Source organism: Fundulus heteroclitus, chromosome 7 (genome assembly GCF_011125445.2).
Source record: "Fundulus heteroclitus isolate FHET01 chromosome 7, MU-UCD_Fhet_4.1, whole genome shotgun sequence".
Classification (NCBI taxonomy): domain Eukaryota; kingdom Metazoa; phylum Chordata; class Actinopteri; order Cyprinodontiformes; family Fundulidae; genus Fundulus; species Fundulus heteroclitus.
Window position 1 is genome coordinate 40,846,425 of NC_046367.1, and position 14,673 is coordinate 40,861,097.

Consider the following 14,673-nt stretch of genomic DNA (forward strand, 5'->3'; position numbering starts at 1 on the left):
ACCTTCTTGGTCTTGCTGGTGTTCGGGATGAGTTTATTCATGGAGCACCACTGTGTACCACCTCTCACCACTGTTTAGTGGGTCTCATCATTGTTGGATATGAGACCCACCACAGTGGTGTTGTCCCTAAACTTCACAACCGTGTTTGTGGGGGGCAGCAGGGCAGTTGTGGGTGAAGAGGGTGAAGCGAACAGGACTGAGGACACGACCCTGTGGCGTTCCAAAGTTGAGGATCAGTCAGGGCAGATGTGAGTTTCCCTGTCCTCAATCCCTGGAGCCTGTCGGTGAGGAAGTCAGTGATCCTGAATACCTGAATTAAAAGTTTTAAAGTTATAGATTGGAAATTTCAGTCTTAAAGTTTCCCGTTTGACCTCTGTTTTTAGGTATTGTTTCAGACATGGACAACGGAAGATAAGTGCATTCAAACAAGACTTTCAACAGGTTCAAAGTCCCAAATAAAACTATGTTGGTGAAGATTCTCAGTCATCCAGATCAAATGCACCATTAAAACCAGACATAAAACAGTTCAGGGGTTGTACAGTTAAACCAATAACTTAGACTAAAAAGCACCAACTAATGTTTTAAAATACAAAGGCAGTTTTTTTCAGGGAATAATTGCATTAAATTCCTACAACAAAAAGAGATGAAAATTAGCTTCAACAAATAACATCCCATTGAAGAAAATGTTTTTTTCATTTTTACATTTTTCTGTATTTGTACATCTAAATAAATAAATAAATAAAATTGCAGTTCTTTAAAGAAAAAAATAAACAATTCTAATAATATTGTTGGTCCTGGGTTCAAATCCCAGTCTGGGGTCTTTCTGCATGGAGTTTGCATGTTCTCTCTGTGCTTGCATGGATTCTCTCTGGGTACTCCATCTTCCTCCAACGGACCAAAAACATAATTTAGGTTAATTGGTGACTATCAATTGCCCTCATTATGAGCATGTGTGTGAAGTTGTTACCCTGTGATGGACCCGTCCAGGGCGGACCCTGCCTCTTGCCTTGGCTGGAGCAAGGCACCAGCCTCGCAGTGACCCTGCAGGGAAATCAACAGTGGATGGATAAAACAAATAAAACAATCCAAACGGGCAGGACTGGACCCCCACATTTTAAGACTTTAGCAGCGCCCCTGGTGGTGAGATTTTCGGGGTGAGTTTCTGTGAAATGCTGCTGGGATTTCGCTCAGGCATGATTTAGACTTGATGTTTTCTTTTCAGTATGGTCATTGTGTTGAATGAGAGGCTCTCATGTGGCCCCTGCCTCCCTGATTGTTTCCGGGCTTCTCTCGCCCCCTCTCCTCCCTTTCCTCGCATTATTCCCGTTTGGAGCAAAGCGCCTTGTGCCCCGGCTGACGTCAGTAAACTTCCAGCAGCTGTGGAGGCGAGCTGAGGAGGAGGAGAGGGGAAGGAGAGCCCTGCATGTGGAGGGTTCTGGATTTCTGCGGGACCGTTTGGACCTCTGCCGCGGGTTTCTCTGTAAGTACAGGTGGTCATTGTTTCAAACTCTGGGTCTGCGCTGGCTGCAGGGAACTGGGTTCTGCGGGTTCTTCAGCCTGTTCGGTTCTCTCTTACCGCTCTGGAACATGGGTTTTGCGGTGTGTGTTTTTTCTCGGGTTGCTGAGCCCAGTTTGCAGCTCTGAACGCAGTTCTCGGCCGAACCGCAACGGGGAAACTTTGTTGCGCAAGTCGCTGCAAAGTGCACCTCGGAGTGTCTCCGCCGAAACATCGAGTCCGACTGGTTTCGGTCCAAAACCTCCTTGTTCTGGGGGTAGAACCCGGAATGTGTGCCGATCAGCTGTGTTTTTCTCCAGGAATGCGCTCTCATGTGGCGCCGCATTGTTTTTGGCGCAGATTTTTTGAATGTTTTGCGCAGTAACGCGCTAATTTCGGTACTTTGTAGCAGGTTCTTGCAGTCAGCTCTAAATGCCAGCATGCGGAACATAAAGTCGACTTAATTCCAGTCGTAATCGTCTTATATGGTGAGAAATGGGACGCATTCCTTCAGATCCAGTGACTTTTGAACACTTCAGCAGCTCCCTGGACACGTTCCTGATCTTCTCTGATAGATATTCACGTCTGGACCGCCGTTTAATGGCTCTCTTACGCGCTCAGCTGTGCGTTTTCTGGGGCTCTGTTCTTGCTTTATCTGATCAGGGTGAGCAGTTTGGGTTCTGGAGCACTGATCTGGTTTGCTTTTGGAAACCCGCTGGAGTTCCAGGCTTCTGCAGATTCTATACACCTGTCCACAACCAGGGCATTGGTGATAATTGGATTTGAACCAGCATCAACGGAAGGCGTAAAGTCTGTTGGAAGTTCCTGCTGCCGGTTATTGTCGGTGTAAAACATGGAGCCATGTTCAGACCAGAGTCTTACAGGTTTCAGATGAAATATAGAGGTATATAGTATATGCATTGTTGCATGGAATAAAAAAAGCAAGAGCAGTTAAATTTTAAGGCAAATTATTTTTGCTAAATGTCTGCAGATATCCTCTGGACTCATCCTTTGCTATGATCCGGTTAAACAATCTGCAAATGGAGCCCCAAACAGCAAGACGGAGGATTCTAGTAGAACTCGTGCATGTACACGTTTTCACTGATGTGCTTGCATGATACAAATCATTTGAACAATCATTTTGTTACAGGACCAACATGTGAAAATAGAGTTTTAATATCATTATCAGTTCTGAGGAGGGGACGTCTGTCCTTCCTCCCAGCGCTGCACACCCAACATCAACGGGCTGTTGTAGATCACCTCAGCCTTTTCCACACAACTCGCTCAGACCTCTCCTTCACGCCTCAGTGAGATGTGTGCAACAACCCTGGGTGCTTATGGCGAATGGATGTGAAGCCCAGTCCTCAGATGGACGCTATGTGTGGGGTTATGTCAGCGTGTGTCTCAGGGGTGTGATGTGGTGATGGATGGGGATGGAACAACCCAAAAAAAAAAACTGTGTTACGACTGTGGGCAAAGTTATTAGTTAATACTTTCATTAAAATCATTTAAAACATGCATTAATCTGTATATACAGCAAGAGTGCAGCCAGGAGTGCTAATTGGTTTCCTGGCTTCGTAAATGTTATCAATATTAACTATTATTCCTTTTATTATTATTGACAGAATACCTGAGATTAAGACAAGTGTCTTTCTGAGAGATTCCTTTAAAAACGCAGTAAAAATTAAAAGTGAAATGCATAAAAAGACATTTTTAGTTTTAGATTTGGACAATTTACATACAAATTGTTTGTCAGACTCACCAGCTGCTGAATGCCAAACTGGTACTTAACTGTGTTTTCTATCTGCAGAACGTCGCTTCTGGTGCATCGAAGATTAAAATAGCTTCTAGTGGCGATTAACGACGTTACCGAGTCAGACCTGAACACGCCGGGGACTCAGAATACAGCCTGCTGTGTTTTTTTTCCAAGCAGGAAGGATACTGAGAGCTCTTCCAATCAGTTTTAATGTATGTTATCTAGCGTTCTGAGCTTTGTTTACATGATTAAGTCTCTTATTGTGAAGGCTTCCCTTCATCTTCTGCCTGGATGCTTTCAGTAAAACAGACGATCGATTTGCTTCAGGCATAAAGCCTCATGTCATTATTTAGACTCTTCTGCAGGTTAAATCAGATACAGTCCAATATTTCAGAAGAGTTGGTAAACGGACCTAGCCTCGTGAGACCATCCTGATCTCGCGAGCTTTCAAGGTTTCACTCGCAGATCAGTCTGGCTACTCTCCGTTAAAGAAAATTTGGAGCCGTTCACCAAACGAACGTCCAATCAGCGTTGGCTTTGAGGCGGGTTGAGGTGTGACGCAACGAGAAGCGCGTCAGTTCAGTCTAAACAACATGGCGGCTTCAGCCGATGAAACTAGCGTTAGCGCGGCTATCGAGCAAGTTTTATCGGAATTACAGAGTATTTCTTTGCTGAGCTAACGAGCCTTTACCTGCAGCAGCAAGAGTAGCTTGGCTTGTGGTTGTGTTTTCGTCGTTGCTCGTAACAGAGTGACGACGAATCTGATTGGTTCATTTGGCCCGTCTATCACCAACATAGGCCAATCAGCTAACCAGTATTTTCGCCCCTTCCCAAAATTACTTCAACGGAAGGTTTCCAGATGGATATGCGAAGCAAATCTATCTGGCGGAGTCAGGTTAAAACGGACCACCCCGACCATTACGATGACCAAAATGTCCGGCTAAAGGTCAGCTTGCTCAGCATTAGCTGTTCAGCCGCTGCATGCAGGCTAGTTGTGTTGGTTGGAGCAGGACAGAGACCTGTTATCGGATAACTTTTGGTTCCAGTTCTTAAACAGGTGGTGGAGCCAGTTCTCAGCTTTTCTGGAAAATACAATTTTTTTTGTATTTCCCAACACCCGAGTGCCATGTGGGAGCCACGTCGTCATATGTGTCTCATTTAGTCACAGTTTTAGTAATTTAGTCACAGTTTTAGTCATTTAGTCCCCTCGTTCCGTGAAGGATTGTGCTGTATGGATGATATTTAACCCCACAGTATTCCCCACTCTGATTTATTAGCACTGCTTTCAGCAACGGGCGGCGCTTGTGAACGCTTCACTGCCACCATTAACGGATCTCTCATCCGGACCGGCGGCAGTTTTTTTTTTTTTTTTTTTTTTTTTTTATCAAAACCACCGGGTGATTTCAAAGAACCAACGAGGTTAAAGAGCTGAGGCGGAGACAACACTTAAGGATCGACTGAAAAATAATCAGCAGAGGTCCGCTGTAAGCGGCGCTCTTAAACTGTATGACTTTAGTTTTTCATGTTTTATGTTTGATCGATCATAAAAGCAACTTGACTCCAGAATTTTTAAACAACGTTTCTCAAGAGCCCCGCCTCTAGTCTCCTGTGGCCCAGCAGCGAACGGGCTTGGGCAGCTCTGGTTTTCAGGGCTGGAGCCAAAGTTTGGCCCGGTGGAAACACTAAGAACTGCTGCTTGGTCAGAACCAGAACCAGTTAAGCACTGGAACCTGTTTGGTGGAAAGAACAGCTCGTTACAAAGCCTTCCTTGTGCACCTAGACCATAAATATAGTATCAGAGATGGAAAACCCCAGATTTGTAACCAAATAACTGTAACACTTTAATGCTGGGACCTGTCCGGGGTGTACGGTGAGAAGGTCAGCAGAAATGGAGAAGGCCATGGCAGCAGTGGTCCTGAGCTCTGAGACCAAATCATCTGCGCTGCCGTTCAAATGCATTAGGCAAGATTATCAGCTCTGGGGTCGTGTTTTCGGTTTGGATGAATCTGGGTGGTTGAGACTGTAGTTAGCTGCTCCAGTAAGCTGCAACAGCTTTTCTAGTCTACGATTATTCATGTTTCAAAGCAATAAAATCACAGGAACCGGCTGCACCTGAGCAGAAGGAGGTGCCTGAATGTCTACATGTTTATTAAGTTTCTCTACTTAATAGAGAAACTTAAGTCTTACTTTACTGCGATTGGTGAACGTAGGAGCTGGATGCAGGAGCGAAGGAAATGATGATGATTGTGTGATGAGAGCTGTTGGGGATCTGACCAAAGTTGACCCAGAGAAGCTGCAGTAAAGCTTTCAGCTGAAATGATTTAAGGGGATAATGAGATTTATCCTAGTTTTAGACAACCTGCAGAGAAATCACTGAGAGGTGAGAAAGTCCAGGTGTTCACCTGCTGAGCTCAGTCAGCCAGACTCTCCAGCTCTGAGGATTATTCAGACCTTTAATGTTTTAATGGCTGAACACATCTCTGCTGGAATATCTGGTCCAGTAATGAAACCACCACAGATCTGCTGCCTTGTCTGGGTGGGACGCCTGAATCGTGCCTCATTGACTTATAACTTCATTTATTATGCCTATAAAATGATAAATTCTATTAACCATAGATAAATGATTGTTAATCATCATTACCAACATTTTCTATTTTTATAAATCTAGGAAATGCAATTAATATAACCATTATATTATTACTATTGATTGTATAGATAATGATAAAAATGTTGCATTAATCATGAAATGTAATGATAAAAACATCACTTATTATAAATATATAAAAGTTGAACATATTTTACTCTTTAAAATAAGTATTGATATTCATAGTTTATACATTACGGAAATTTTAAATTTTCTGATTTAATCTAATGTTGAATATTGAGAATATAATTAAACATGTATTTAATTTTAAATAATTTTACATGATCTTGTGGGAAATATATTGTAATATAATTAATATTTCTAAAAATATATATGTATAACTGTACTATTAAATCATTTATTAGTTAATTACATACATTTAAAAAAAAAAGTCTGATAAATATAAATTACAAATTCATAGACTAATTTATCATTAGCATTTAATTAAAAAAATGGAATAAATTTATTCAATAATGTCAGTAGACTGATTATGTATAAACTATATTTATGTATAATTATATAGCCATGTAGAACTCATAATTCTGGGTGCACCAGAAGTTAAAGTTCAACAACAACCCAACAATGAAGGTTCTGAGTGTGTTTTGTGGTTCTGGACCCCTAAACGAGTCCAGCGTATCGCTCAGCTTTGATTCCAGTTTGCTCCTGGGACCCAAATTGCTCGTCTCTGAGAAATGGCTCCACGGAGACGCATTAAAGAGGAAGAAATCATCTCATTCCTCCCGCTCTCCTCCGCCTACCCTCACAACACTGCAGACACTTCATCTATCAGTCGTCGATCACCGTGTGACTGATAGCGTGCTTCCTATCAGCCGCTGCTCCCGATGCCTCACTGTCACCACACACTCCATTAACAGGAGCTTCCTCTCCGCACACCATCAGCCGTTTGGTGCCACTGAGCTGCTTTTCGGTGCCGTTCTCAGTCAGAAACATCAAACCCGGGTTTCCAGCGCCGAGCCGGGACGTCAGCCTCTTCCTTCCTGCCTCGCTGCTGTCAGAGAAAAATGAATTTATTCCTGCTGCCTGGAACCCCGGCGGGCACTACACACAGATAATTGATATTGTTCTCCCTGCTTGGCTTTTGGTGCTGCCATCCCCGTGATTGAATGAATCCTGCGAGTGGTTATTAGACATCTTAATTAATCGTGGCTTCAGTCAGCTGAGGGAGCCGGAGCGTGTGCTGGTTTTTCTGTGCTCATGTCTCAGGTCTTTGTCTGACTTTTGCTTTGCTTTTGATGAGACGGGTATTGTTTCATCTAAATAGAGCCTCTCTCTCTCTCTCTCTTTCTGCTGCTAATGGAGCTGCTTTGTTCTTTAAATGAGAGTGAGAGGAAGTATAGCTTAAGTCCCTGTCGGTAATGAAAGTTTATATTTGGTGCTTTGATGTCTGAATACAATGCTTTTTGTGCCACTCTCGGCAGCATAAATCTCTCGTGAAAGAGCCACAGAGCTGAGGAGGAAAAAGTGCCGGAGCTTCCTGCATGTGGAGCAGAGCATTTGATCTTCTCTGTGGAAGTGGGCTCGCTCTCCTCCTCGCAGTAACTGCAGTAGCTGCTCTGCTCGTGGCTTTTCTCGTCCTCAGGTGGATGCTGCTGTCTGGCTCAGGTGAGGAGGATGTGGGTGAAACTGGATTACTTCAAATCTGCCTTCAGCCTCAGATGTGGACGTGCGGCTGATGTAAAAATGTGATTTGCTCCATCACGCATTTCCTCTGTTGGGGCTTTCGTTTATAGGTTTTTGCAAGGTGTTAAAAGTTTAAGTCATTGATGTCTAAAGTCAGTCCTCGAGAGTTTGTGTCCTGCATGTTTTAGATGGGTTTCTGCTCCGACGCACTGATTCTAATGGCTTAATTAGTCCTCCAGCACCATATTAAACAACTACTCCCTTGATTTAGGTGTGCTGAAATAAGGAAGCATCTAAAACATGCAGGACGTCACCCATGAGGTCTGACTTTGGACATAACTGTCTTAAATAATATCCATTTTACTCCCCAGAGATTTGCTTCCAACACATTGTTGACTTCATGCTACTGAGAATTAGATTCAGTTGATGTACCTAATATAGCGTTTTTTTAAGAGTACATCAAAAGCAGAAACTGTCCCATGCCTTTATTTAACAGATGCATAAAAAAATGTTTATAAAGGTCAAAATTGATAGTCCTTAATTTTAAGGATCAATTAAAAAAAAATGTAATCTAAGGATAACATTGATGCCTAACTAAAAGTTAGATATTGTTTCAATTGTGTATTTTTGTTTATTTACACTATAACGCAAAATCTGCAATTAAAAACTTATTAGATGTAAAATTAGGTATCAACTTTATTCGTATGTAATCAGCTCGGCATTGAATCTACTTCTCTTAATGACAGGAAATGGTATTTGATGCAGTAGAGCTTCCAGCCAGGGGAATGCTGGGTAAATTTCTTTACTGTATCTTTACTTCATTGTCCTGCCGCTGCATCAACGTCTCTTCATACCAGACATGCAAACGTTTGACCAGCATCACCATGTTGGTGTACTTCAGTCTGAGCATCTTCGTAAAACAAGACAAACGGTTTTGTGTTTCACACAGAGAAGCCGCTGGTGGTTCAGATCCAGTTCTCGATGCTGGAAGGTTGTTTTGAACGTGTCGCTGTGAAAGCACGGCGGTGAAGATCAGCTCAGATGAGCAGGGAAACAATTCGGGCCAATGGTAGAGGACGCCATGACAGCGGCAGTGTGACGCCATCATAGTTGAATTAATGTGCGAACATGTCAACAAAATGCCACTAATGTGAACGCCGTCCACTAAGATTAATTAAATTACTGCCTGTTCAGGTGGAGGTGATGAGGGCAGTCTGTTTACATGGCACTTTCTGATTCAGAGGAAGGTCCTCATGGTGATATTATTGGAAAATTGATGTGCAGGTTAATGTAATTCGCTGATGCAGCAGAAATGGATGGCCTCTGCAAGAGGAGAGGAGGAGGTTAATTAGACAAAATCACATGTTTACTTGGGATACATGAATAAGATGGGAAGCTGCAAAATCCAATAACTTTTTTTTTTTTCCTCCACTCTTGCTCCGGTTCAGTCTTTGTTTTGAAGCTGCGCTTAGAACCTGGTTCTGATCCAGCAGTGCGGAAGGAAAGGAAATGTATCTATAGCAAGAAAGCCCAGTAGTTTGTTTAGCTGAAGTTGAGATTGGAAACTTGGACCTGTGTCGTTGTTTTTTTTTTTTGTGTGTGGCTCTAGCAGCCTTTATTGGACAGCAGACTGACAGGAAATGCAGTTGAGAGAAAGGGGGAAGACGTGCAGCAAAGGACCTGGACTTGAACCCAGAACGGCCGCGTCAAGGACTGAGGCGTCTGAACATGATTTCAACAAGAAGTTTCAGATTTTTTTAATTGGTTCTGCCTTCCTGATAAAATCTGGCTGATAAATTTTGAAAGCCCCCAGATTTCATAACAGGGGGGACTCTCAGATTATAAAGGAAGAGAACATGTCAGTTGTCTGTCCTCCATCTTCTTTTGTGAACAACTGGTGGCATACGGGCTTCTCGGTCATGTTTTGCTTGTTTGCCCATTGGTTTGTTGTTTCTGCCACCTACTGGACTGGAGGTGTAGTGCAGTTTTCCCCTCACTATTTCCACATACGTAATTAAGCTAATTTTAAAAATATCTTCTGCTGCTTTTCATCACAGTATGGGTAGGTGATTGGAATTGGGAAGTTGCCCAGGTATTTCAATCCCGGGACCCTCGGTGGAAAAGGGGGATTTTAGATCTGTTGCAGTGTGTTTGGCATATTTCCTGCTGCACAACCGGAAAATAAGCTCATGGTATGCAAATAATTAGCTTTTGTTGCTTGTAGGAAGATTAAAAAAAAAAAAAAAAAAACACCAGCAGCAGTCTGTAGAGGAGGCAACTGTCCAGACGGAAAATATCCAGGAAACAAAGCTTAATGACCTGAGGTAAATAACTCTCCCTAATTAGCGAATTGAACAAGGATGCTGGTCCTAATGAAAACTTTCGGCATGATCAATGAACTGCCACCGTCCAGAGTTGGATGGAAATGCTTTTGTGGTGAAATTCTCAGTGTTTGTTGTTTCTGTGCAGTTTTTGCAGAGCGGTGCTGTTCACAGGGCTGTGATACGGTTCCAGTGTTTTAAACTAACAGCGAGAACCTGCTTCCTCTTAGCACTCCAATACACAGCAAAAGGTCAGCTGCAGATACCGCAGAAAGGTCCTTGACTGCTGCATGAGAAACTGAAACAAAAGCTCTTAGATTTATGCTGCATTTCTAATCTTGGTGATAGAGAGAGATGTGAAATGAGAGTTTCCAGAGGATCCACTCTGTGGATCAGTTGTCAGTTGTTAAATGGCTAATTGAACTGTTCTTTGTGTAAAGAAAGCAAAATCTCTTTAAAATGCTTCAAAACACCAAAGTTTGATGTAAGTTAGGGACAGAAACACGAAACGCTTCTTCTAAAATGCTTCAGGCTGGTGTGAAGGAACGTGCTGAGGTCTGGACCTAAACTTTTTGGCCAACTAAACCACGGAGCATTTCATATGAACCATGTGTCAAAGGTGCCAGATGTTCTATTATCTACTCATAGTGTAATTTATTGAAATTGAAACAATAAAACCAAAAAAACATTTGTAATCAGATAGGATCTGCAGAAAGTATAACTTACAGTAGGGAGTATCTGAGCTTGCATGGTTTCGGGCGTTGGGAGAAAACTCATCACTCCAGAGAAACTGATGCATGCAGTTGGAGACCCGGAAGACGATGGATGGGTGGATGTTTGCTAAATGAAATGACAAGAGAAAAGCTTTTCCTAACCCTACTTTGGTTAACCACTCAGAATCATTTTAAAATTTAAAATTTTTTCAGTTAGAAAAAGGTTAAAAGACATTATTCATTATTCAGACATTGCAGTTACACATGCATCATTTATTTTATATGTTCAAACAGAAAATGAAAATAAAATGTTAATATAATATAATCATACAGCAATAATAAGCTGTATAACATATTGAAAAGCAGTGGGACAAAGCTGAAGCCTATTTATTCCCACAATCAGTCAATGATTAATCAGTGAAGTTTGTCGACACCTGCAGCTCTTCACAATTCACACCTACTGCTGATGAAAGATGAAAGATAAAAGTTAGTAATGAGGATGTAGTTTTAAAAGCTGGTCCAAGCTTTTCTTCTCTCCTTTAAGATTGCCTTCAACTGTTCTAGTTAACTGAATCACCACTTTTTTGTTCTTTTTTTTCTATCTATATTTTATTCCTAGTTGCTTTTATTCTGTTTTATTTTTGCTATATTTTAATCATGTAAAGCACTTTGCATTGTCTTTGTACTGAATTGTGCTATACAAATAAATTTGCCTTGCCTTGCCTTTATAGAACTGGGTCATGCCACTCCTAAAGGTTCTCAGGAGAACTTTCTTCTTGATCTTCTCTTTTTGGACAGTTTTATTGAAACCTGAGCAGGAAGTCGTTTTTTTTTATTTGTTTTATTATTTAGGTCAGTATCTGAAAATGAGATCAAATAAACTGCCTCATAAATGTTTTTGTGTAGTTCTGATGATTACAAAGAAATAACTGGTACAGGAAGGGGCAGTTTGTCATCAACAGTGTGGAGAAAACCGGAGAACTCCAACCAAACCAATGCAAGCAAAAGCTGAACTGCTGAATACTTTTAAAATGAAATATTTTTTTTTGGAGAACATTCAAACTCTGAAGATTGTCCCCAGGTCGGGATTTGAGCCCAGGACATTGAGAACATGACTGGTTTTAAACTGCCTTCATGGAATATGTTTAGCTCAGGAAGACCATATAAAACATTTTTATCTTTGTAAACTGGTTTTAAAAGCTATTTCAGAAACGTTCCTGCAGGTTGGATGTGTTACATCTTCCCTGTTTGACATCAGCGTCAGACAGAGGATGTTTTCTGTTCCACAGATGAGTAAAGTTTTCAGACGGGTCACGCTGTCTGCCTCAGCGTTAATACCAGCAGGCGGAGAGGGAAACCAACATGTTGGTGAAAAAGAAAAATAGACGTATTTCAATCTACTTTAGAGAAATGTATTGGAGCTCTCAGGTAGATTGAGGCTGAGGTTCAGACTCAACGATCTCCATGACAACTGAGCAAACTCAATCTGCGGCTGAAGGTCAGGAAATGTTTCAGCAAACAATATCTGGGAGACCAAAGTGATGGAGATGAATGTGTTTTCCAGACTTTCTGGACGGTGTAGTTGATCCTCGCTGAAATGGAAAAACTGAACCTGCTTAGAATAATACATCGATCAAGTGTTAATGAAGAGTTAACGATCCATTTATTAAGGTATGAGCACATATGCATTATATCGGTCCACGTCATGCTTCACAGCGTATATTAAAGTATTATTAAATGGGGTTTGAAAGGGCACGTCATTTTGCACTGCATTGTGGGATGCGGTCTCCATTTTCTGGGGCAATGGCTTTTGTTTACATTGCTGGTTTGGATACCGTGATGTGAGAGACACAGACGTAAAAATGGACCGTACTAAAGAGATAAGCAATACTGTTCAAGCTAGACGCTGTTCTGAAGGTTCACTCGATTCTGTGGGATTGATCCATATGAGCACAATCAATGAAAAAGGGATTTACATGACCTACATCCCACCATCGCCATTCTCAGAAGCTGAATTTGCTTTCTATCTGGTCAGGGTGTTAGTTTTTATACCAGTAAATAATTCAGAAATGTTCACGGACAAAGCAGCTTTGGGTGTTGTCCAGGATCTCTGAATGTTCTGTCTTAAAGAGAAAACTAACTTCAGAGGAATGTGAACAACACAGCATCACCTCACAGCGCTCCTCCTGTGCTCCGGTGTCTGAAAGATTTATTTAAAGGCATACTATGCAACATTTTTCAGTTAATTAATATGTTCCATACCGTTTTGGATGATTAAATGAGTCATATCAGGTCAAACAAAGGTTTTCTCGGCCGCCCTGGTGGTCTGTGGGGGAAATACCGTACTTGCAATTGCAAGAGCTCTCGGCCCGCACACACAGAAGTCTCGCTTTACGGCGAGAACTTTGTGTTTTTGCCCTGCCATTCACTATATGCACGCGCGAAAGCAACAACAAAGAACCGCGTGTTAACGTCAAATAAGCATGCAAGCATATCGAGTTTTATTATTATTATTTTTTTTTTTTTATGTTGGCGAGACGCTACCGCGGCGGCGGCAGGGCGGCGGTTTCGGCTTGGCGAGGCGGTGGAGGTAGCGTCTCGCCAACATAAAAAAAAAAAACAATAATAATAATAAAACTTAAGATAGCGCTGCGAGAAGCCTGATGTTCATACCTTCACTGTGTTAGTCATTGTTTGTACTGCCGTTTTTTCCACTTTTCGTTGCGTTCGCCTGTCTGCTAAGCTCAAAACAACCGCGCCTGGCTTGATGGAGAAACCAGAACAGCTGAGCATCTTTATGACAGTGCACTTTTACTTTCGCCCTCTGGGGGGAGCCTCGCTGGAAAATCAACCCCGGTTGCATAGTATACCTTTAAGATTATTTTAAGCCTGGCATCCATTCTGCATTTATGTTGGAAATGTTTAGGGGCTCGTCAGTTAATTTATTTATGAAGAAGGAAATTTTCACAAAAGATCTTCTTTACTTTCACTTTACTACCCTCAGCAGGCTGTTATCGCTAGATGGCTAGGCTAGCAGCCTGCTAAGAGCTCCATGTGAAACAGCATAACAAGTTTTTTCACATGCTCAATATTACTATAAAATGACTGGAGTTATAATGAAATACAACAGATAACCTCCAAGGAGTGAGGACAATTGATGATGTAATGTCTAAAACATGGAGCTTCTCCTTTACTTCTACTTTGTTTCTACTAGCCTCAGCTGCCTAGCCTAGCGCTAGCAGCCTGCTAAGCTCCGTGTTAAACAGCACAACAAGCTTTGATTCAAACTTACCAGTCTGATAACGCCCTAGACTCACACATCTATCAGGATATGGCGTTGAAAGTGAAGTTTGGTCGTCTCACTGCTGCAGTCCAGAGTCCATTCGGCATTTATTTGTTAATTCAGAGATCCAAGCTCCTTGGCTGTGATTCCATGCTGGTAAACTTAAAACTCTTAACCCATTTTTCCCGAAGCTATCATGTGAACAAGTGTAACAGTTAATGACACAGCACGTTATTACCATGTTTAAAGATTTTTAAAACCAGAAAACAAATACAGCATTGTGGATGAAGCAGGTTTCCTGATGCCCAGGTATCCCACAATGCAGTGCAAGCCCCGTACTTTTAAGAGGAAGTCTTCTTCATGCCTGCATCTCAACCTGAGATGTCTGGTTGTGCAGTGTTAGTTTTCTGTGGGCCTTTTTAGCGACGCATTTAAATTCATCCCACAGAGTAGGTCACAGAACGCAGCAGACGGAAAGTACCCCTAAATTTGTTTAACTCTTAAATGCTGCAAACTGCAGCCACAGTGTTAGTGCTGTTTTCCTGGTGATACTGTATCAGCAGTAAAAAGGCCTTGATAATAAACAGGTATCATTTTGACGCTACAGCTACCATCCTTACTTTGCTCTGGAGTTATTTTAAAATGCACTTCAAAGCAAGAGAGCCTTTTAAAGGTGTGAGTTGTATGACGACGTCTGAGGCGTGAAAAAAAAATAAACTCCATGAACCCAGAAATGCGTTCTGTATTCAGAACCGTCTGTCGGCGATTGACATTTAAAGAAAGCGGCTTTTGTCTGTGAGGTCGGTCGTTTTGATCTTGA

The 14,673-nt window shown here is 41.9% G+C and overlaps 1 protein-coding gene across 5 annotated transcripts in view; it reads left to right on the top strand.

The window, feature by feature from the left end:
• Positions 1–1,215: 1,215 nt before the first annotated feature.
• gulp1a (GULP PTB domain containing engulfment adaptor 1a) overlaps positions 1,216–14,673 on the top strand; it is a 93,094-nt gene continuing 79,636 nt past the window's right edge. The window contains exon 1 of one of the 5 annotated variants that reach the window (XM_036139643.1): positions 1,216–1,480. In XM_036139643.1, coding sequence (XP_035995536.1) covers positions 1,240–1,480 — 241 coding nt within the window. In that variant the 5' untranslated portion in view covers positions 1,216–1,239. The remainder of the gene's footprint in view (positions 1,481–14,673) is intronic. The other 4 variants (XM_036139642.1, XM_036139645.1, XM_036139644.1 and 1 more) reach the window with 4 other exon arrangements.